The sequence below is a fragment of the Triturus cristatus genome, chromosome 3_2 (assembly GCF_964204655.1).
Source record: "Triturus cristatus chromosome 3_2, aTriCri1.1, whole genome shotgun sequence".
NCBI lineage: Eukaryota > Metazoa > Chordata > Amphibia > Caudata > Salamandridae > Triturus > Triturus cristatus.
Genome location: NC_140584.1, coordinates 1,156,172,282 through 1,156,197,324, shown reverse-complemented (window position 1 = coordinate 1,156,197,324; position 25,043 = coordinate 1,156,172,282). Strand labels below are relative to the sequence as shown.

At 47.4% G+C, this 25,043-nt stretch overlaps 1 protein-coding gene across 1 annotated transcript in view; it reads right to left on the bottom strand.

Moving 5' to 3' along the window:
- LOC146859311 (large ribosomal subunit protein mL52-like) overlaps positions 1-25,043 on the bottom strand; it is a 106,444-nt gene that overhangs the window by 77,309 nt on the left and 4,092 nt on the right. Inside the window, exons 2-4 of the mRNA XM_085646968.1 lie at positions 20,242-20,323; positions 19,379-19,446; positions 18,204-18,268 (exon numbers count right to left, since the gene is read on the bottom strand). Coding sequence (XP_085503094.1) covers positions 18,204-18,268; positions 19,379-19,446; positions 20,242-20,323 — 215 coding nt within the window. The remainder of the gene's footprint in view (positions 1-18,203; positions 18,269-19,378; positions 19,447-20,241; positions 20,324-25,043) is intronic.

The window sequence follows — 25,043 nt, the reverse complement described above, 5'->3', positions numbered from 1 at the left end:
GACTGTCCCACTCTTGAAAGCCTGAGACAGCAAGCTGTTTCAGAAGCAAAGGGAGATGTCTGTGGTACCCACAGAGCTTATTGGGAAGAGGGATTAATGTATGCTGAGGCAAGAAACCCCACTCCTGGAGCCACCAGGAGGGTGGTAGTGCCACAGAAGTACAGGGAGTTCCTCCTAACTTTGGTTCATGACATCCCCCTAGCTGGACATCTGTGGCAATCCAAAACTTGGGAAAGGCTAGTGAGTCACTTTTACTGGCCCCAGATGCACCAAAAAGTGAAGGAGTTTGTCAGCTCCTGTGTTAACTGTCAAGCCAGTGGCAAGACAGGTGGCCACCCAAAGGCCCCCCTCATCCCACTACCAGTGGTGGGGGTACCCTTTGAAAGGGTAGGAGTGGACATTGTGGGTCCACTTGAACCTCCCACAGCCTCAGGGAACAAATGTATTCTAGTAGTAGTGGATCATGCTACTACCCTGAAGCAATTCCACCTAGGACTACTACAGCTCCTGCAGTAGCCAAGGCCCTCCTGGGTGTCTTCACCAGGGTAGGGTTTCCAAAGGAGGTGGTTTCAGACAGAGGTTCCAACTTCATGTCTGCTTACCTGACACACATGTGGAAGGAATGTGGAGTGCAGTACAAGTTTACTACACCCTACGATCCACAAACCAATGGCCTTGTTGAGAGATTCAACAAGACATTGAAAGGTATGATCATGGGTCTCCCTGAAAAACTCAAAAGGAGATGGGATGCCCTGTTACCATGCCTGCTTTTCGCTTACCGGGAAGTACCACAGAAGGGAGTAGGTTTTTCACCATTTGAACGTCTGTTTGGTCATCCTATGAGGGGACCACTTTGTCTTGTAAAAGAGGGCTGGGAGAGGCCTCTTCAAGAGGCCAAACAAAACATAGTGGACTATGTGCTTGGCCTAAGGTCCAGAATGGCTGAGTACATGAAAAAAGCATCCAAGAACCTTGAGGCCAGCCAGGAGCTCCAGAAGCACTGGTATGACCAACAAGCATTGGCATAGCCAATAGGTCTCGCCTTTGGGACCTTATAAGTATTTAGCCATGCAAAAGTTGCATAACTAAATACTTATAAGGTCCCAAAAGCGAGACCTATTGGCTATACCAAGCGGCCGTGAAAGTGATCGCGATCAAACATCAAAGCGGCCCTTGCACATGTACTGTAGCTCTAGGCTGGCCTGGTAGCACTTTTTGGAGCCCTCTCAATAAGTCTCATGCGCTGGGTCAGGCGAGACTTAAAAAGCTGCACTGGTTGAATTTCAACCTGGGCAACAGGTGTGGGTTTTGGAGCCAATGGCACCAAGGGCCCTGCAAGATAAATGGAGTGGCCCTTACCCTATCCTAGAAAGAAAGAGTGAGGTCACCTATTTAGTTGACCTGGGCACTAGGACACCCAAACGTGTTATCCATGTGAACCGCCTTAAGCTCTACAATGACAGGGCTGACATCACCATGCTGATGGTGACTGATGAGGAACAGGAAGCAGAGAGTGAACCTCTACCAGACCTCCTCTCCTACAGCCCACAAGATGGGTCAGTAGATGGTGCGGCCTTTTCAGACACCCTCTCTGCCCAAGCGCAGACTGACTGCAAGCAAGTCTTGCAACAGTATGCTAGCCTCTTTTCCCTGACCCCTGGTCTGACAAACTGGTGTACCCATGATGTGGACACTGGTGACAGTGCACCTGTCAAGAACAAAATCTATCGCCAGTCAGACCAAGACAAGGAAAGCATCAAATCTGAGGTCAGCAAGATGCTGGAGTTAGGGGTCATTGAACCCGCTGAGAGCCCCTGGGCTAGCCAAGTGGTTCTGGTCCCCCAACCTCATCAACAAGGCGAAAAGAGAGAGATGAGGTTCTTTGTGGACTATAGAGGGCTCAACTCTGTCACCAAGACAGATGCTCACCCTATTCCAAGAGCAGATGAGCTGATGGATAAATTAGGGGCAGCCCAATTCCTCAGTACCTTTGACTTAACTGCAGGGTACTGGCAGATTGGCATGGCCCCAGGAGCAAAAGAAAAGACAGCATTCTCCACCCCTGATGGGCATTATCAGTTTACTGTGATGCCCTTTGAGTTAAAGAATGCCCCTGCTACCTTCCAGAGGTTGGTGAACCATGTCCTGGCTGGGCTGGAGTCCTTTAGTGCAGCTTATCTTGATGAAATTGCTGTCTTTAGCTCCACCTGGCAGGATCACCTGATCCACCTTGGGAAGGTTTTAGAGGCTCAGCAAAATGCAGGTCTCACTATCAAGGTATCCAAATGCCAGATAGGGCAAGGCACTGTGGTGTACTTGGGCCACCTTGTAGGTGGAGGCCAGGTACAACCCTTACAACCCAAGATCCAGGCCATCCCGGACTGGGTAGCTCCAACAACCCAGACCCAAGTCTGGGCATTCCTTGGCTTGACTGGGTACTACAGGAGGTTTGTGAAGGGATATGGGTCCACCCCCCTCACAGAACTCACCTCCAAGAAGATGCCCAAGAAGGTTAACTGGACAGTTAGTTGCCAAAAGGCTTTTGACACCCTGAAAGAAGCAATGTGCTCAGCACCAATTCTAAAAGCTCCAGATTATGCCAAGCAGTTCATAGTGCAGACTGATGCCTCTGAGCTAGGGATAGGAGCGGTCCTATCCCAGACCAATGATGAAGGCCAAGACCAACCTGTTGCTTTTATAAGCAGGAGGCTGCTCCCCAGAGAGCAGCGTTGGAGTGCCATTGAGAGGGAGGCCTTTGCTGTGGTTTGGTCCCTAAAGAAGTTGGGGCCATACTTGTTTGGTACTCACTTCCTGGTTCTAACTGTCCACAGACCTCTCAGATGGCTAATGCAGATGAAAGGGGAAAATCCAAACTACTAAGGTGGTCCATCTCCCTACAGGGAATGGACTTTGAAGTGGAACAGAGACCAGGGACTGCCTATGCCAATGCAGATAGACTTTCCAGGTTCTTCCACTTAGACAATGAAGACTCCATAGGGCAAGGTTAGTCTCATGACCTTTCGTTTGGGGCGGGGGGTGGGGGTGGGAGGGGTTGTGTGAGAAAGTGCCATCTTTCTTGCATGGTGTGAGAAGTTGGCCTGGCATATGCTGGTCACTAGTTAAAGTGCCCACCTTGCACCAGTCCAATTCGACTCTTATGGTAGATAGGTTTAAGACAACCTTTTAAAGAAAGCTATCCTAGTGGTAGCTGTGGAGAGCAGCCTTCAGGCTAAGTCTCAGAGGAATGTAAAGCAGCTTGTTTTACCTTATAATCTCTTGAATTACCAAATGAAAGGACACCACACAGGTATATATTTAAAATATATATGTATTTATTTCTAGACACACCCTACTAATCTATTTATGCGATTGGAAGTCAGGAACATATGCACAAATCAATGTTTCACAACAAATTAAGCACTTATCTGGCTAGGGCCCTAGGGGCGTACCAGACCATATACTAAAAAAGAGGTTTAGGATTGTCGACTTGCAGGGGGACAAGTCCTAGGGCCTTTAGAATCGCTGGGCCTCACTAATCCACCCAAAGCAGGTAAGTAAAGGACCCACGGGAGACGCGTGCAGTGTGAGAACACAGCCGCGGGTTCCCTATTGATTTCAATGGAGCAAGTCGCGGTTGGATTTTTAACGTTTTATGGTACTTCGAGAGAGTCTACAAGCAAGCCACTTACAAGGTAAGTACTTCGAGGGCCAACACCCACAGGAGCACCGGAGTGCACGAGTTACCTCACCCAGGGAAGCCGGGTGCATAGGTGTCTTTTGGTGTCTGGTCGCGGCGTCGTTTTCAATGGAAGCCGAAGAAGATTTGCTGCTTGTGAAGACTGGAGAAGTGTCCGGTGGAATCCGAGGCTGGATTCAGAAGAAGGAAGACCTGAAAGCAGAAGGAACAGTGTTCACAGTCACTTGCCAGTGACCCGGGGCCAGGAAGATGGATGTCCACGGTAGTCGGGTGATTTCAGGTGATTCACGGGTGTCTTGACTCAGCAGCTACAAGGTCCAGGAGGCGTCGACGACGACCAGGAGCTGGATTCGGAGTGTCCCACAAAGTCTGCAGCTTACTGAGGTGTCGGCAACCGGATTGGAGCCAACAAGCCTTGGCAACAGCAAGTCTTGTGGAATGTGAAGAAAGTCAGCGGTGCAGACCAGCAAGGTCTGAGGGACTCACCCAGTGAGGGTAAGTCAGGGCAGGTCGGGAGCAACCAGGGGAGCCCTTTGGTTCGATGAAGAAGTCTTCAGGGGACCCACAAGTCAACCGGAAAGGGATTGCGAAGACGCCTCGTGAGGATTCACTTCACAGGAGCCCACGGTCAATCGGGACGAGGTAGGCCTCTGATTTTCAAGGGCAATCCTGCTGGAGGCTTGTACCACACGTGGTCCAATGCACACGTTCGTAGAACGTCGTGAAGGGGTTGCACTCGACAATAGTGCACGGTACACGGGTATTGCAGTTCCTCGTCACTCGTGGGGTCCACTCGCCTCAGGTTTGCTGGGGACTCACAATGGCCGTCGAGAAGTCAGGAGATCCACTTCCGGGGCTGCAGGGACTATGTACTCTGGCGGGAGCGGAGAAAGTTTGCGACTGTTCATTCAAAGTTTTGGTGCCTGCCAAGCAGGGGATTCACTCCTTGACTACGAAGGGAGATTCTTCAGTCTTCCAAAGGTAGTGGAACGTCGAAGGTCCAGGATTCTTCTTGTAGAGCGTTGTCCAGGGATATCTAGTTTGCAATGGCAAGGTTTGCCTATCTTATACTAAAGGAAAGGGAGGGACTAGCTCTATGACCACTCCTCTGGGAGGGTTACGGGAGTGGGTGGTTACACCCACTTCCCTTTGTCCAGTTTTGCGCCAGAGCAGGGGCAGGTAGCCCCTGAACCAGTTTGAGCTGGCATATGCACAGAGGAACCTACTGTTCCACCAGTGCAGGACTTCAAAGCACTCTAGGAGTCCACCCACCCAGCCCCAATACACTAAATCCTGTCTGGAAGGTGGTGACACCTCCCTGTGACAGTATGCCTATTGTTGGGCTTCCTCCACTGCGAATTTCAGTCAGCAGCAGGAGGGCAGCCCAGTGTCTGTGCTAGTGGCATCCATTTTGTGATGCCAGGCTCTTTCAGATTTCTACCGTGTTACCACAGTAGGTACATGTCTATCCCTCTAGAAGGGTGGGAGCATACTATGATTCCAAGGCGTTTGACACCAAACACGACATGTTTTGATGCAGCCATCCAAAAGTTAGCATTTAACGCTAGGTTATAATGCACTTAAGAGTATATGGTTTAACCGCATCCACAAACAGCAACAGAGAATAGACTCTGCCAGCTGCAGAGGGGCCCGGCTCATGCAGAGGCACCCCCTCACATTGTGAACCAAGCACCCTGCCCTCAGGATTGATAGGGCCTGCCTTAGGGGTGACTGATAGGTTTATATGTGTGGGTAAGGTGAGATATAGGGAACCTATATCTCAGTGAAGAGTGCTAACACTACCTCATCCAGGCCGTAGTAGCAGGCCTGTGGTGTCAGATTTAGTCTGCTTCCCAGGGGTGGCATAATACATGCTTCATCCCCTGGTAGGCCTGTGAAGTACCTATGCCCTTGGTACCTAAGGTACCATATACTAGGGGCTCATAAGGTACCACATTATCCAATCACTAGTGCATCTAATATGCACTCCAAGTTGTTTAGAGAGAACAGAGAGACTGGGGCTCTGATTAGCAGGGACCCAGACAGACTATAGCCAGAAACCAGTGTTAACATCATAAAAAAAGTGGGGGCATACCATGTGTAGGAGAGTAGGATCTGCAGTTATGTTCTTGGCTCTTGGCTGAGTATGCTAAGGACCACCCATCTGAACATGGTGATGGCCAGTCAGATGAGGAAAGGGAAGAAGAGGAGGTGGATAATAACCCCCCCCCCCACACACACACACACAAACACACACTATTCCCTAGGGAGGAGAGGGCCCCCATACCTTTCAATCCAAGAATTACCATCTGGGGACCTAGAGGTCACACAGGTGACTCTGGTACCAGAGAGATCACTGGGGGACCCACCAGTGAAGAGGACAGCCTTGTGAGGCTGGCCAAAAGATTAGAGCTAGAGTCCAGGCTCCTGGCTCTAGAAAAAGAAAGGAGAGAGATGGGTTTAGCACCCATCAATGGTGGCAGCAATAATAAAAACAAGGACAGGGAGGAAACTTCTGATCCTAAAATCCCCAAAGGGATGGTCCCTAAATTTGAGGAAGGTGATGGCATCACCAAATGGTTCACAGCCTTTGAGAGGGCTTGTGAAATAAGAAAAGTAAAAAACCTCTCTGGGGGCACTCCTGTGGGAACTGTTCTCTGGTAACTGCAGAGACAGGCTTCTGACCCTCTCTGGGCCAGATGCAGGATCCTATTACCTCATGAGGAAGACTCTGATTGAGGGATTTGGATTCACTACTGAGGAGTATAAAATTCGATTCAGGGGGGCTCACAAAACCCAGACCCAGTCCTGGATTGACTTTTTAGACTTTTCAGTAAAGACACTGGATGGTTGGTTAGCTGGACATGGTGTGCAGGATTTTACTGGATTGTACAATTTATTCATGAAGGAACATATATTGAGTAATTGCATGAATGAAAAGTTACATCAGCATTTGGTAGACCTAGGTCTAATTTCTCCCCAAGAATTGGGAAAGAAGGTAGACCACTGGGTCAAGACTAGGGTGACAAGGACAGCCACTGGGGGTGACCAGAAGAAAGTGGTGACAAAGCCTCCCCAGGGGAAAGGTGGTGAGAATCCCCAAGATAAAAAGTCTGAGTTTTCCAAAGGTCCCCAAAAACCTGTTCAGGGGGGTGGGACCCAAACTACTCCCTATAGGGGGAAGAACTTTGATCCCTTAAATGCCTGGTGTAATAACTGTAAGAGCTCAGGACACCTAACTGTAGATAAGTCTTGCCCCCACAACAAAGCCCCTAAGGCACCCAGTACAGCTACTCCTGGGGCAGCAAGTATACAAATGGGATCAGAGGTGTACCCTGAGCAAATCTGGGAACACACTGAAGCAAGTCTAGTCTCACTGGGGGAAGTGGAGTTTGCCACTGTAGCTGTGTGGCCACCCAACTTAAAGAAATATTTGCAGTACCCCTGGGTGAATGGAACTTGGGTAGAAGCTCTGAGGGATACAGGTGCCAGTGTCACTATGGTGAGGGACACACTGGTTTCCCCTGAGCAATATTTGATTGGGAAGTCTTACCCAGTCACCAATGCTGACAGTGTCACCACTAGTCACCCCATGGCCATGGTGACATTAGGCTGGGGGGGTTACCGGCCTGAAACAGGTAGTGGTCTCTCCAAAGTTGCCAGCGGCCTGTCTGCTTAAAAATGATCTGGAAACCTCAGCCTGGGCTGAGGTTGAGCTAAAGGCCCATGCAGCCATGCTGGGCATCCCTGAATTGGTGTGTGTGCAAACCAGAGCACAGAGCAAGAGGAAGGGTGAAAAAGTAGGTCTGGAGCCTGAAATAATGACCCAACCAACCAAGAGAAAAGGTAAGAAGACTGGGGAATCAGCTTCTGTACAGCAAATCATGCAGGACCCCTCCCCACAGGGAGAGGGTTTGGATACCCCTGAGGGAACTGAGCCCATGGAGCTTGACCCATACCAGGTTAAACTCTTGGACCCAGGGGAAGAGCTGTGCCAGGGTCAGCGAGACTGTCCCACTCTTGAAAGCCTGAGACAGCAAGCTGTTTCAGAAGCAAAGGGAGATGTCCGTGGTACCCACAGAGCTTATTGGGAAGAGGGATTAATGTATGCTGAGGCAAGAAACCCCACTCCTGGAGCCACCAGGAGGGTGGTAGTGCCACAGAAGTACAGGGAGTTCCTCCTAACTTTGGTTCATGACATCCCCCTAGCTGGACATCTGTGGCAATCCAAAACTTGGGAAAGGCTAGTGAGTCACTTTTACTGGCCCCAGATGCACCAAAAAGTGAAGGAGTTTGTCAGCTCCTGTGTTAACTATCAAGCCAGTGGCAAGACAGGTGGCCACCCAAAGGCCCCCCTCATCCCACTACCAGTGGTGGGGGTACCCTTTGAAAGGGTAGGAGTGGACATTGTGGGTCCACTTGAACCTCCCACAGCCTCAGGGAACAAATTTATTCTAGTAGTAGTGGATCATGCTACTACCCTGAAGCAATTCCACCTAGGACTACTACAGCTCCTGCAGTAGCCAAGGCCCTCCTGGGTGTCTTCACCTGGGTAGGGTTTCAGACAGAGGTTCCAACTTCATGTCTGCTTACCTGACACACATGTGGAAGGACTGTGGAGTGCAGTACAAGTTTACTACACCCTACGATCCACAAACCAATGGCCTTGTTGAGAGATTCAACAAGACATTGAAAGGTATGATCATGGGTCTCCCTGAAAAACTCAAAAGGAGATGGGATGTCCTGTTACCATGCCTGCTTTTCGCTTACAGGGAAGTACCACAGAAGGGAGTAGGTTTTTCACCATTTGAACGTCTGTTTGGTCATCCTGTGAGGGGACCACTTTGTCTTGTAAAAGAGGGCTGGGAGAGGCCTCTTCAAGAGGCCAAACAAAACATAGTGGACTATGTGCTTGGCCTAAGGTCCAGAATGGCTGAGTACATGAAAAAAGCATCCAAGAACCTTGAGGCCAGCCAGGAGCTCCAGAAGCACTGGTATGACTAACAAGCATTGGCATAGCCAATAGGTCTCGCCTTTGGGACCTTATAAGTATTTAGCCATGCAACAGTTGCATAACTAAATACTTATAAGGTCCCAAAAGCGAGACCTATTGGCTATACCAAGCGGCCGTGAAAGTGATCGCGATCAAACATCAAAGCGGCCCTTGCACATGTACTGTAGCTCTAGGCTGGCCTGGTAGCACTTTTTGTAGCCCTCTCAATAAGTCTCATGCGCTGGGTCGAGCGAGACTTAAAAAGCTGCACTGGTTGAATTTCAACCTGGGCAACAGGTGTGGGTTTTGGAGCCAATGGCACCAAGGACCCTGCAAGATAAATGGAGTGGCCCTTACCCTATCCTAGAAAGAAAGAGTGAGGTCACCTATTTAGTTGACCTGGGCACTAGGACACCCACAAGTGTTATCCATGTGAACCGCCTTAAGCTCTACAATGACATGGCTGACATCACCATGCTGATGGTGACTGATGAGGAACAGGAAGCAGAGAGTGAACCTCTCCCTGACCTCCTCTCCTACAGCCCACAAGATGGGTCAGTAGATGGTGTGGCCTTTTCAGACACCCTCTCTGCCCAAGCGCAGACTGACTGCAAGCAAGTCATGCAACAGTATGCTAGCCGCTTTTCCCTGACCCCTGGTCTGACAAGCTGGTGTACCCATGATGTGGACACTGGTGACAGTGCACCTGTCAAGAACAAAATCTATCGCCAGTCAGACCAAGTCAAGGAAAGCATCAAAGCTGAGGTCAGCAAGATGCTGGAGTTAGGGGTCATTGAACCCTCTGAGAGCCCCTGGGCTAGCCAAGTGGTTCTGGTCCCCCAACCTCATCAACAAGGTGAAAAGAGAGAGATGAGGTTCTTTGTGGACTATAGAGGGCTCAACTCTGTCACCAAGACAGATGCTCACCCTATTCCAAGAGCAGATGAGCTGATGGATAAATATGGGGCAGCCCAATTCCTCAGTACCTTTGACTTAACTGCAGGGTACTGGCAGATTGGCATGGCCCCAGGAGCAAAAGAAAAGACAGCATTCTCCACCCCTGATGGGCATTATCAGTTTACTGTGATGCCCTTTGAGTTAAAGAATGCCCCTGCTACCTTCCAGAGGTTGGTGAACCATGTCCTGGCTGGGCTGGAGTCCTTTAGTGCAGCTTATCTTGATGAAATTGCTGTCTTTAGCTCCACCTGGCAGGATCACCTGATCCACCTTGGGAAGGTTTTAGAGGCTCAGCAAAATGCAGGTCTCACTATCAAGGTATCCAAATGCCAGATAGGGCAAGGCACTGTGGTGTACTTGGGCCACCTTGTAGGTGGAGGCCAGGTACAACCCTTACAACCCAAGATCCAGGCCATCCCGGACTGGGTAGCTCCAACAACCCAGACCCAAGTCTGGGCATTCCTTGGCTTGACTGGGTACTACAGGAGGTTTGTGAAGGGATATGGGTCCACCCCCTCACAGAACTCACCTCCAAGAAGATGCCCAAGAAGGTTAACTGGACAGTTAGTTGCCAAAAGGCTTTTGATGCCCTGAAAGAAGCAATGTGCTCAGCACCAATTCTAAAAGCTCCAGATTATGCCAAGCAGTTCATAGTGCAGACTGATGCCTCTGAGCTCGGGACAGGAGTGGTCCTATCCCAGACCAATGATGAAGGCCAAGACCAACCTGTTGCTTTTATAAGCAGGAGGCTACTCCCCAGAGAGCAGCGTTGGAGTGCCATTGAGAGGGAGGCCTTTGCTGTGGTTTGGTCCCTGAAGAAGTTGGGGCCATACTTGTTTGGTACTGACTTCCTGGTTCAAACTGTCCACAGACCTCTCAGATGGCTAATGCAGATGAAAGGGGAAAATCCAAAACTACTAAGGTGGTCCATCTCCCTACAGGGAATGGACTTTGAAGTGGAACAGAGACCAGGGACTGCCTATGCCAATGCAGATAGACTTTCCAGGTTCTTCCACTTAGACAATGAAGACTCCATAGGGCAAGGTTAGTCTCATCGCCTTTCGTTTGGGGTGGGGGATGGGGGTGGGAGGGGTTGTGTGAGAAAGTGCCATCTTTCTTGCATGGTGTGAGAAGTTGGCCTGGCATATGCTGGTCACTAGTTAAAGTGGCCACCTTGCACCAGTCCAATTCGACTCTTATGGTAGATAGGTTTAAGACAACCTTTTAAAGAAAGCTATCCTAGTGGTAGCTGTGGAGAGCAGCCTTCAGGCTAAGTCTCAGAGGAATGTAAAGCAGCTTGTTTTAACTTATAATCTCTTGAATTACCAAATGAAAGGACACCTCACAGGTATATATTTAAAATATATATGTATTTATTTCTAGACATTCCCTACTAATCTATTTATGAGATTAGAAGTCAGGAACATATGCACAAATCAATGTTTCACAACAAATTAAGCACTTATATGGCTAGGGCCCTAGGGGCGTACCAGACCATATACTAAAAAAGAGGTTTAGGATTGTCGACTTGCAGGGGGACAAGCCCTAGGGCCTTTAGATTCGCTGGGCCTCACTATTCCACCCAAGGCAGGTACGTAAAGGACCCACGGGAGACGCGTGCAGTGTGAGAACACAGCCGCGGGTTCCGTATTGATTTCAATGGAGCAAGTCGCGGTTGGATTTTTAACGTTTTATGGTACTTCGGGAGAGTCTACAAGCAAGCCACTTACAAGGTAAGTACTTCGAGGGCCAACACCCACAGGAGCACCGGAGTGCACGAGTTACCTCACCCAGGGAAGCCGGGTGCATAGGTGTCTTTTGGTGTCTGGTCGCGGCGTCGTTTTCAATGGAAGCCGAAGAAGATTTGCTGCTTGTGAAGACTGGAGAAATGTCCGGTGGAATCCGAGGCTGGATTCAGAAGAAGGAAGACCTGAAAGCAGAAGGAACAGTGTTCACAGTGACTTGCCAGTGACCCGGGGCCAGGAAGATGGATGTCCACTGTAGTAGGGTGATTTCAGGTGATTCACGGGTGTCTTGACTCAGCAGCCACAAGGTCCAGGAGGCGTCGACGACGACCAGGAGCTGGATTCGGAGTGTCCCACAAAGTCTGCAGCTTACTGAGGTGTCGGCAACCGGATTGGAGCCAACAAGCCTTGGCAACAGCAAGTCTTGTGGAATGTGAAGAAAGTTAGCGGTGCAGACCAGCAAGGTCTGAGGGACTCAACCAGCGAGGGTAAGTCAGGGCAGGTCGGGAGCAACCAGGGGAGCCCTTTGGTTTGATGAAGAAGTCTTCAGGGGACCCACAAGTCAACTGGCAAGGGATCGCGAAGACGCCTCGTGAGGATTCACTTCACAGGAGCCCACGGTCAATCGGGACGAGGTAGGCCTCTGATTTTCAAGGGCAATCCTGCTGGAGGCTTGTACCACACGTGGTCCAATGCACAAGTTCGTAGATTGTCGTGAAGGGGTTGCACTTGACAATAGTGCATGGTACACAGGTATTGCAGTTCCTCGTCACTCGTGGGGTCCACTCGCCTCAGGTTTGCTGGGGACTCACAATGGCCCTCGAGAAGTCAGGAGATCCACTTCCGGCGCTGCAGAGACTACGTACTCTGGCGGGAGCGGAGAAAGTTTGCGACCGTTCATTCAAAGTTTTGGTGCCTGCCAAGCAGGGGATTCACTCCTTGACTTCGAAGGGAGATTCTTCAGTCTTCCAAAGGTAGTGGAACGTCGAAGGTCCAGGATTCTTCTTGTAGAGCGTTGTCCAGGGATATCTAGTTTGCAATGGCAAGGTTTGCCTATCTTATACTAAAGGAAAGGGAGGGACTAGCTCTATGACCACTCCTCTGGGAGGGTTACGGGAGTGGGTGGTTACACCCACTTCCCTTTGTCCAGTTTCGCGCCAGAGCAGGGGCACGTAGCCCCTGAACCAGTTTGAGCTGGCATATGCACAGAGGAGCCTACTACTCCACCAGTGCAGGACTTCAAAGCACTCTAGGAGTCCACCCACCTAGCCCCAATACACTAAATCCTGTCTGGAAGGTGGTGACACCTCCCTGTGACAGTATGCCTATTGTTGGGCTTCCTCCACTGCGAATTTCAGTCAGCAGCAGGAGGGCAGCCCAGTGTCTGTGCTAGTGGCATCCATTTTGTGATGCCAGGCTCTTTCAGATTTCTACCGTGTTACCACAGTAGGTACATGTCTATCCCTCTAGAAGGGTGGGAGCATACTATGATTCCAAGGCGTATGACACCAAACACAACATGTTTTGATGCAGCCATCCAAAAGTTAGCATTTAGCGCTAGGTTATAATGCACTTAAGAGTATATGGTTTAACCGCATCCACAAACAGCAACAGAGAATAGACTCTGCCAGCTGCAGAGGGGCCCGGCTCATGCAGAGGCACCCCCTCACATTGTGAACCAAGCACCCTGCCCTCAGGATTGATAGGGCCTGCCTTAGGGGTGACTGATAGGTTTATATGTGTGGGTAAGGTGAGATATAGGGAACCTATATCTCAGTGAGGAGTGCTAACACTACCTCATCCAGGCTGCAGTAGCAGGCCTGTGGTGTCAGATTTAGTCTGCTTCCCAGGGGTGGCATAATACATGCTTCAGCCCCTGGTAGGCCTGTGAAGTACCTATGTCCTTGGTACCTAAGGTACCATATACTAGGGGCTCATAAGGTACCACAGTATCCAATCACTAGTGCATCTAATATGCAGTCCAAGTTGTTTAGAGAGAACAGAGAGACTGGGGCTCTGATTAGCAGGGACCCAGCCAGACTATAGCCAGAAACCAGTGTTAACATCAGAAAAAAAGTGGGGGCAACATAACTGCAGATCCTACTCTCCTACACATGGTATGCCCCCACTTTTTGCTGAATTGATGAATGTACTTTGACTGAGTGTGCCCTGGACTCCTGCCAATCAGGTGCCCAGGGCCTATGCTCCTTCCCTAAAAACCTAAAACCCAAATTGGCAAACCCTGGCCACATGTCAGCCCCTGGTAAATGGTACCCTATACTCAGGGCCTTTTGACCAGGGAAGGCCTCTAATGGCTGCGGCACTCATTGTGCCACCCTTAGAGGCCCTGTACCCTAACACATACACACTGCCCTTGCAGGCTGAGTGTCTGGGTACAAGACAAAACAAAGAGTCGATATGGCACACATCCCTGTGTGCCATGCCCACCACCTACACTGCCCTGGCATACATCAGCCACCCCTCTAGCTGGGTGCCCTATGCCAGTGGTGCGGGCACAGGAGCATGAGCCCTGTGCCCCTACAGTACCCAGGTCCATTCCTGGGCACTGTAAGTGCAGTGCTGCCATTTAAGAGTACATGGTGCTGAGAGCTCGTCAAACACGAACTCCACAGCACCATAATGGCAACACTGAAGACTGAGAAGTTTGGTACCACATTAAACCCGCACTGATTTAATGTACCAAGCACCCCAGAGAGCATCTTAGAGATGCCCCCTGAAACCTAACCTACAATCCACGTCTGGTCTGGGAGGCTGCCACACAGCAGACATGTTGCTGGATCCCTGGGTAGGAGAGCCCCTGCTCTCCTGGGCCTGCAACAATGGACATCCTGGGCGAGGTGCTAGATCTCCTCCCCCAGGATAGGCAGGGGGAAGCTTCAAAGGCATGCCGCCTCTGTGAGCTTCCCAGGCCACTGGCAGCCCCCACTCTGGTGGGAAGCCACGCCGGAAACCCCAAATAAGGACAGGGGATGGGTCAGCCTGCCACCCCACCCCTCAGGTGGGGAAGGCGAGGTGAAGCACATATCCAGGCTCTCGCCATCTTGAAGATGGGAAGCCCTGCCCAATCAGAACTAGGCTACTGCCCCCTCCCACAGGAGAGAGGCAATATAAAGGGTGTACCCACCCCAGGACAGGGAACCATTGATCCCTGCCCTTCACCTACCTGTAACGCCCCTAAATCTAGTATTTAGGGGAACCCTGAATCTTCCTTCCCCAGATTCCAGATTCCGAAATACAAAGAAGAGCAAGAAGAAAGAAGACCTGCCCTGCAGCTGCTAAGAAGAGGAAGACACCAACTGCTTTGGCCCCAGCCCTACAGGCCTGTCGACCCTTGAACCTGCTCCTGCTCCAACCCGGCATCTCTTGTGGCCAGCAACCTCACAAACCCCGGAGGACCTGGCTACCTTTTGGCTCTAAACCAACAAAACATCTTGTCCAACCTGAGAACATTATCTCTTTTTTTTCTATACAATGAAAGAAACAAAAGCACATTTTAGGGAAAAGCTTTTTAACTGGGTGTGCAAAGGACCGAACTGGTCGACGCGTTTCGAACCTCTATTTTTATGAGGTTCTCCTCAGGACCAACAAATTTCTTCCGAAAGTATGTCAGTATGGAACCTTAACCTTCGTTAACCTTCAATTACTCTAACAGCTTACACTGGGGCCTTTTAGGTCAATCCGTAGTCTAATTGGGACAGCCGACTCCTAATTAGGAGACGACTGTCTCCTTAATCGGTTCACTCAGTAAGTCCAAATCTCTTTTCTACCTTTGTAAGTTTACTGGGTGCGTAGTCGTGTCTTTTTTCGTCTCGTGCCGACAGCGAGGTTTCTCCACTGTCACAGCAAGCCACAATTCCATTAGTCTACGCGGAGCGTGTCGACCAGTTCGGTCCTTTGCACACCCAGTTGAAAAGCTTTTCCCTAAAATGTGCTTTTGTTTCTTTCATTGTATAGAAAAAAAAGAGATAATGTCAGAATACATATAAAGTTTGAAAATAATTCATTTTGAAGGGTCAGGTGTCATTAGGACCGTTTTTGTTTACTGTTTGCCGAATGTATGTATGAAGGGATTGGCCAAGAATGTTGGATGAATGAATACAGTTTAAAACCCCTAGGGTATTTATATTGTTTTGTACTGCTTAAAGATATTTGCATGTATATTGTGTCGTATTTTGTAAAATGTAAATGTGCAAGTAATAATTGCTGATCGCACAAAAAAGAAAAATGTTAAATAAATAATAAATGTTTTTCTGAGTAAAAGGCAATTCTTAAAGCCTTCCTTTCTTGTTTCACTTTTCATGAGAGGTGTTCGTTGAAAAGGGTTTGTTGTTTAATAGTTCTCAGGTTGGACAAGATGTTTTGTTAGTTTGGTTAATTTGGCTCAGTCCAGCTGAGTTTCGGAGCCAGAACCCAGTTTTGGTTTATACCTTTTGGCTCTAAGCACCTGGGACTCCCATGAGTAGAGGCTCTACTCAAAATCAGCTTCTAATCCCTGGCATCAGCCGGGAACCGCGAACCCTGCACACTCTGCACCCGCCAAGCCTGGCCTGTGCCGGAGTGAACAAAGACCACGAAGACGACCCCACGGCGACTGTGACCCCGAGTCCGGCACCCAAGGACTCGACGCTCCTGACGACGCCTGCAGCCTCAGAACCAGGTACCCCCCCCCCAACCGAGATCAACATAGGGTAATATTTCCCAACACCAAAAGGCGCCCCTGCACCTGGCGCCCCACGGCCCCCTGTGCCTAACTCCTGGGTGCCTACCTATCCTCCAACTACCCAACTTACCTCTCAAAGTGGTGGTAGAACCGGAAGAATCTTCGTCCCCGAGCTTGCAGTCTTTTTATAAACCGGAGTTTTCCCATTGAAATCAATTAAGCGCCGAAGGCTCAAAAGCACCCTGCACCCAGCCGCCCGAGTGGCCCTGGTAGTGTAACCTTTGCACCCATCTACTTCCCCATTTGCCCTGAGCAAGTGACCAGGAGCCCAGCTCCCACAGCCGCGTGGCCTGCTAGTCAGCAGCCACCAATCAAGGCCCTCCTGCCTCCCGTAGGATAACATTGGGCCTAACTCACTCTGCACCCGGCTGCCTCTGTGCCGCTGAGGGTGTAACAACTGTACCTACCTGACCCTGGGAGACCCCTGAGTCTGTGCCCAGAACCTTAACTTTGCCAGTCGAGTCCTTACCTGAAAGTCGATAACTCAATTTTCTTCATAGGGTAACATTGACTGGTTTTTCCTGAAAGTGTGGACTTTTCAAAACTTAAAATATTCACCAAAAATCAGCCTAGTAACGAAAACGAAAATACTCACATGCTTTTAGGTGAGCTCCCAGTGCTGGATCTTGGTGCCCAGCACTGAAAATATTCACAACCGTACTCACCAGTAACCCAATTTTCTTCCATAGAAAACCATTGACTGTTTTTCTGTGAAATTTCTTGTGTGTCAATTTCTGATAACTTTAAATATTCTTTACAAATCGTATAAATTGTGAAAACGCAATTACTTACCTGTTTTGGATAAAGGTTCCAATACTGACTGTAGGCACCCAGTACTGGATTACAAAAGTAACGAGAACAGACTATACCTGCAACTTGAATTTTCTTCCATAGGGAATCATTGACTGTTTTCTATGAAAAAATTTTAAGTGTCAACTTTTAAAATAGCTAAATATTGTCTAAAAATCATAACAGTAACTAAGTCGACTTCTATCACTTGTTTCTAAGTACTGACCCAGGACTGAATCTAGGATCCAGTCCTGGAATCCCAAAAGTAATCCTAAAAGTAATCTATTGCAAATAACTTGAAACTTCCATTGAACTCAATGCATTATTGTGGTTAAAATTGTGTTGCCTATTGCATCCACTTGTAACTTTCTACAAAAGCCAATTGCATATTGCAAAAGTATTTATATAAAGCACCTCATTCAGAGAAAGTATATTTTAATACCTATTGTTGGTTCTAAAATAAAACAAGCATATATTTTTTATATATAAACCATTGGCCTAGAGTTCAGTTATTGAGTGTGTGAGACCATTTGCTGACTGAGTGTGTGCAACAAATGCTTTACACTGTCCTCTGATACTGCCTTACTGCTCGACCAAGCTACCACTTTAGAGAGTAAGGTTATATCTAACTTTAACCTCTGCCAATCCTCTGGGGACTGTGGACTCTGTACACCCTGTACCTATTTGGGAACAGTATATACAGAGCCACTTTCTCACACAGAGCACCACCCACCAGTAACATTCCCAGTCTGGGCACAACCTAAACGGAAATGACATTTGGTGAAATATTTTTCGTTTATTCTACTCGGGGTTTTATTGGTTGGATACAAAAGAAGCTGCCGTGATCCTCATAAACACTCAGTGCTTTTCATCTGGGTCAAAGGTTTCAGCATTAGAGAGCTAAAACCGCCTGCACCTACATCAAGAAAAAACAACAAAGAAGAGAGTGGTCTGACCGTAATAAGAAGAAGGTTAATCACTTCTCAGGGAGATGCTCTCCCTTAAACTAAGCATGGAACCGTTCACAGTCTCGGATGATTAATGGAAATGAGGTAGATGAGGATGGGGGATCCTCTACTAAATGTAGGAAACAGGAATGAGTCCGCTAGTATGGGGCATGTAGGCAAATCTTTTGCTGACAACTGAGAAGTTCCTTGCTACAGCAAAAGGTAACAAGATAATCACACGTTGGAAAAAAAGGAGTGAGCCAAGACCTAAGAGAAGTTGTGACAGAAACAGCACCCAAGAGATTGCTTTGCAGATAATTTATCACATACTTACAGCAAATTCCTCCCGCTCCAATTTTCTGCACACCTGGCCTTTCCATGGTGAAGCTGGCCTCCCATCTACGCCAAAACACATGAATTGTGAAAACTGTCAACGTGTGCCCATGCACTGGCCTGTAGGGGTTTAGTACTCAAAGACATTTACCAACAAAAGAACAATGAGTATATCACATCAAAAGTGAACAGTAAATAGACAACTTAATTCTGCTACTCTTGGCTTCACCAATGTACAGTTACAGAGAAAATGTGGTAAAGCAGATGACAATATTCCAATCCCTTCGGGCGTTACATTAGATCAGGGTTTCCAACCAGAAGGCCATTAATATGATATACATCTGGTTCTTTCGTTTGTTTTACTTTATAGTAAAGCCCCACACTTAAGTCTGTTATTGATTTGTTGGAAACACTGATAAAGCGCCTACTGTTCACAAAACATAGGTTGGGACAGAGCACCCTTTGGTGATGAGGCTCCTCCTTAACCACGATTGTATGTGAGGATAGTACTTTGATCTCACATAAATCTACTAGACTAACCACCATTTTATTTACAACAGTGCCCTCTAACATCACAGTGCTAGCATTGAGTCAGGATCAGGTCATAATCTAAAGGAAGAAAAATCCGCTCATTTGTAGTACCCTTCAAATGTCCGATGCCAAAGCGGGGTAACACAGAGGGAAGCTAGCATCCAAGGCTACAGACCAAATGTAATAATCCAGGGCACACATTCTATCACATATGATGTGCCTAAATGAAAAACGGAATGTTGGCTTCAATGATCTGCCAGTGGTGGCATACTGCAGCCCATGCAGTCTATTGGGATGTAATTATACATATAACTAATGTTGAGTCAGAAGGGATCACAAGATTTAGAAAGAGAACCAAAATTGCAAATTATTGTGATCGTTGCAGCAATTATGGAAGAAAAGAACATGATACAACCAATTGGCGAAATAATTTATATTCGAAGGCAATTTATCTCCTGGATACATAAACACATACGGTTATACACACCAGCAATAGGTGATCGCTCAATAGATCCTTCTGCAGGAATATATCCAAAGGAAGGTACACACGGGTGTGAAAAGGCCCTCTTAGTCTAGACTTACATGCATATTGATGCACTGTGTAAATGTTTTCAAGAACAACAGGCGGAAGGTCATGCCACTCACCTACGAAGGACCAATCAGGAAGATCTGTGAGGGGTCCATATTGTGTGCCACCAGCAGCTAGGCCATGTCTAAAGAGAAAAGAATCAAGGGTTTTACACAATATCATTCATCATGTTTCTATAAAGGTCTGGGATTAAACAAGCAATTGAGAGGGGTCTGGAAATAAGAGGCAAATGTGCCACAATATTTACAGGCAGGCCACAGAACGTTAATGAAGTTTAGGGGATATAGAAAAAAGTACGAAAAAGAGGACTTGCAATACAGCAGTAGGTTAGAAGGGGCAGGGGTCTAGTTAGGCAAAATAAATGGTTTAGATCTAGAAAAGCATGTGAGGGAGAATCAGGGATACAGAAAGGTATTCAAACAAAAGTCTCCAGATAGCGGCAGACAGTACGACCCTGGAATCTATAAGGGAATGAGACTGAGCGCTTGGGATCAAGTAAGGTAGGACACACATGGCTATGGCTTGAGAAATATCACAGATAACGAGATTGAGATCTGGAGACTACCTATGAAGTGGTTAGGAGGAAAAGAGGCAGAATAAACAGAGCCCAAGTTCTAGACAGGCACAAGAAAGAGAAATAGAGAGGGACAAGGGAGGAGAGAAAGACCTAAGCTCATTAAAGGCAAGAAAGCGGGTTATGGATTTAGAAGAGCAGGAGGTAGAGGGTGAAGAGCTGGAGAGGCACAAGCAAACATGGGTTTTAAAGAGGGAGGAGATAGAAAGTGGGGGATTATAGACATGAAATGCAGGACTGGGATCTTGAAAGGGATAACAGAGAAAGATATTTATAAACCTCAAGAGGCTGGAAAGAAATTTCCTGAAATGTAAAGAAGCCGAGGGCCCAGACACATTCACTTACTTTACTCTCCATTCTTGTCCAGCTTGGTTTGCAGCACTGCAGTGAATAGTTCGCGCTGAGAGTGTTCCACTGGCCCTGATGCCTGAGGACCAGACAGAAGACAGCATCAGTTAGAAGAGGAAATGAAATAATAGGTATGACACTCTCAGAGTGCAACTTGGTGATGAGACGAAAATTTGCGAGAAGGAAAGGACACCCCTCAATTGTGATCCAACTCTTTGCTATGCACCTTTTCTAATCCTGGCATGACACTGTGTAACTGAAAGGACTGTCAGCGATTATGTCAGGAAAGTCCATAACTAGAAGATCTCTCATCATGACACAGCTTCTCTAGTGACAAGCCTATGCAATGAGGACAGAACCGCAAAAAGTGTAAAGGGCTTCAGTATTAAGATCAAGATATCTATGAGGTAGACAGAGCCCTTGTTACTATTTTGAAAACATTTAGTCACAATCATCAACTTTTAAGTCACAACTGAACAGTAAATTAAATCGCCTGTGTGCAGCTTTATTACAGGACAATAGATTAAACGTCCTTCCACCACCACTATTTTGTGGAACACAATATTGGTTTAATCTGGAACACAGACAACTGTCACATAAAGCAGCACAGTGGATGGGAAAGTGCCGATGTTGTCCTAAAACAAAGATGCATCTGAGCTGTTCTTATGGTTGATCAATAATTAGATCACTGTGACTGGAAATCAGAACTTTAAAAAAAATGCAAAGTGGGTTACAAATAACTGAAAAAACTATGGATATTTCTCTTTGTTACTAAGGACAAGGTCAACACAGGCATTAAAGGACAAAACATCCCTGTAACACAGTCTGATCAATACAAGTAATGTTAGTCCAACAGTTCCATTTTTTAAGGGGCCCAGAACTGTGACTTGTTCAAAGGATGAGACGAGTTGCTGAATTCTAGTATATTTGGTATCTTTGTATGACGGATTTTTTTATACTAGAGCTGGGGGGATTGGGTTGGTTTCACAGTAGTTAAGTCTGTTAAGTCTCTTTGTCTGAATGCTACAATATTGGATTGAAATTATCGACCAGACTTGACAATGTATGTGGACTTAAATCGATCTGTAGAAGCAAACACCAGGCAAGAACAGAGAGAGCCATAGCTATGAAAATATACTGATGGGAATGCTTATAGTTACGAAGTAGTGTAAGCTGGAAAAACATCCCCTTGGCAGAATTTTTAATTTACCCTTCCAAATTATGTTTGGTCTAGTGCAAAGCTAGAGAGGTGGCAATTTGAGGATGAACCCCGCTAACTGAACTGCATTATTCCAGTTCTCATTCATGTGGAAAACTGGGTTTGGTGAGGGGAGTAGAAGTTCCATTTTAAGGTCATTAAGTTTTCAGCCTTTCTTGTATTTTGGGTAGACAGGAAGACAAGATTGAATGGTATTCTCTCCATGGACAGCTTTGTCAACTTGTACAGACTTACATTTCTTCGAGATGTGGCCTTCATGAGACTGTCTGAATGTACGTAGGAGGATTTCATGGTCCGCCATGTCAAAGACAGAGCTGTACGCCTGATAGAATTAAGAAGTAGCGCTCGTCTTTGTCGAAAATAGTTTAGTGCGGATGACACAGTTGCCCCTGGAGGTTTTGTGGTGTAATAGTTCGAGTTTAAACCTGATTGAAAGTCACCAAGGAGGTAGTACACTTCGGACAATTGCTTGAACTGAGAAGCAATACTGCTTAAGAGATTCATGAACAGGTCTAGCCCTGAAATAGGAAGAAAATATTTCCAGACGATTTTGATCCACTGGCAGTTTTGGAGCAGATTTCTGACATTTCCAATTTTTAAGGGACCCAGAACTGTGACTTGTTCAAGGGATGAGATAAGTTGATGAACCTTAGTATATCTGGTATATTCGTCTTGCTTGATTTTTTTATGCTAGAGCTGGGGGGATCGGGTTGGTTTCTCATCGTGGCTTCGTGTTGTTAAGTATCTTTGACTGAATCCTGCAATAATGGATTGAAATTGATCAATGATGCATTTGCTTTCTTGGTCATGGAGATGTTTGTATCAGCTGAGCAAAACTCCGATCTGACAGAAGTTATTTTGTTGGCAGGTTTGTCACATTTGTCTGTTCTGATTTTTTGTTTAGTCAGTTGTGTGTATAACTGGTTAAACATTTGGAACAAAAATGTACAGATCTGCGTTTGGTCTCATTTAACTGGTTCCAAAAACAGTTTACTTGGGCAATTAGAATATTCTTCTTAGGACTGTTCTGACTGTTGTAGGCAGAGGTGATGGGGACTTAAGTCTCTAGTGGTGCTGGGGGAAAGGAGGATGATAAGGGGCATAGTGGAGGGTGTAAGACGCGAGTGCAGCATGTCATTGAGGTACAACAGTAGTGGATAGAGGGTAGGTTAATGACCCAAAAGCAATAAGACCGTATTGAATGTCCCGGACTTTACTGGTTCCCTACTAAAGCGGCCTTTGAATAGAAATGTTTTCTGAATTTTTCAAAATATGAAAAGTTGTTCTTGACACCTGCGTGGATTTCAGTTTTTTTTAACTTCAGCCTGGGTGCATGTTTATTTCTAGCCGTTTATTTACTTCTAATAATTTTAAGATGCGTTGAAGGTAATAGGACAGGGCACAGTGAATAGGTTTGAACATTATGCTGGCTGGTGTAAACTTCATTTTGGCCTCAGGGTGGAGGCACTGAAGTTCTTATAGGTAGTACTTAAGTGATATGATCAATTATTCTGGTACCCAACACCAATCTGTTATGGAAAGCAAGATAACAAAAAAAGAGGAGAAAGTGTGGTGGAAATGGGGACTCTTGAGAAGGCAGCATTCCCTATACTAGAACTTTGACCACTAGGCAAAAATAAGGTAGCTCAGGGAAGGTATCTCTGTTTTTTTTTAAAAAGGGAAAGTAGTGTGGTTTTCGCTGGTGTTTCAGTGTGGTCCATTTTAAGGATGAGAGGGAGTGATCAGATATATTAACTTTACTCCATTGCTAAAAGAGGGGTTGAAGCAGTCACACCAATTCACTCAGCTCGTTCTTGTTAAATTATTTATTAATGGTTTCTCCGAATAAGAATGAAATCAGTTTTCTTGGTGAGGAGTCTGAAGAAATTTTCAAACAACCCTTAACAGTCAACAAATGTTTGATAGAGTTTATTTCCCGATAGTTGAGGGTGTCTTTGGCACTCTGGCCAATTTCCCATATAGATTTCTCAGTGGCTCCAAATACAAGTTCAAAAGCGTAGCGTAGGAGCAAATCTTATACCCCTGTGCACACCACAAGTGACTGGGGTTGGGTTGGAAGGGTTTGTGCCCATCCTGACAAGATGTTTGCAGTTGGTGAGGAAAGAGGTTAACTAACTGACAACCGCTCCACCGTAGCATATGTGGGTCTCCAGACACTGGCAAAGCAAACATTGGTCAGTGGAATCCATGGGGAAAATGCATTGAGATGAAAAAGGTGACAGACACTGTCCAATATTCTGAGTTATGGCATCGTGGATTGTAAAGGTTGAAGCTTCTGTGCTGCATCCCTTGCAAAAACAGATTGTAGGTGATAGTTGGTATTATGTGATGTTAGTTGATCTTCTACATCTTTTTAGGTCTTGCCTACGCAGCACGCATGCGTCACATAGGAGGGCCTTTAGCCGTCGCTCTGCTCATTTTCAAGCATGCACTCGTGCTTGTGGCGGCATCCACCTTGCGGGAGGGAGCAAGCAGGGGCGCGTCACAAGCACGAGTGCAGTGCTTGAAAATGAGCAGACTGCACGCACGCACCACTCCCGGGCTCACCTCCTACTCCCCCTCTCTCACGCGCATTCCTTGTTTTGTCATCTAGCAGATAACTCATCTCCCTGATTTCCCGAATTAACTTTATTACTGACAGCACTATTTAATCAATTTCCTTTGGGGAAATTAAAAGTGAAAGCCCTTAATTTTCAAACAGTAAAAATTAAATAGCATCTGATATTTCACTCATACTGTGGAAGTTTTGTTGAAGCAAATGTCCTGTATCACCATTCTGTATGAATCCTAATGGCAAATGTGCTAGCTATTTGAACACCACGTCCACCACCACCACCACGTCCACCAACACCACCACGTCCACCACCACCACCACCACCATGTCCACCACCACCACGTCTGACACGTCTACCACCACCACGTCTTCTACCACCACCACCACCGCCACCACATCCACCACCACCAAGTCCACCACCACCACGTCCACCACCACCACCACGTCCATGTCCAACACCACCACGTCCATGTCCACCACCCCATGTCCATGTCCACCACCACCACGTCCATGTCCACCACGACCACCACTACCACGTCCACCATGTCCACCACCACCACCACGTCCACCACCACCACGTCCACCATGTCCACCACCAAGTACACCACCATGTCCACCACCACCACGTCCACAACCACATCCACCACCACCACATCCACCACCACCACCACATCCACCACCACCACATCCACCACCACCACCACTACCACGTCCTCCACCACCACCACTTCCACCACCACCACATCCACCACTACCCCTACCATGTCCACCACCACCACATCCTCCACCTCCACCACCACGTCCACAACCACCACCACCATGTCCACCATCACATCCACCACATCCACCACCAAGTCCAACATCATCACATCCACCACCACCACGTCCTCCACCACCATGTCCACCACCACCACATCCACAACCACCACCATGTCCACCACCACCATGTCCACCACCACCACGTCCACCACCACCACCACCACGTCCACCACCACCACCACATCC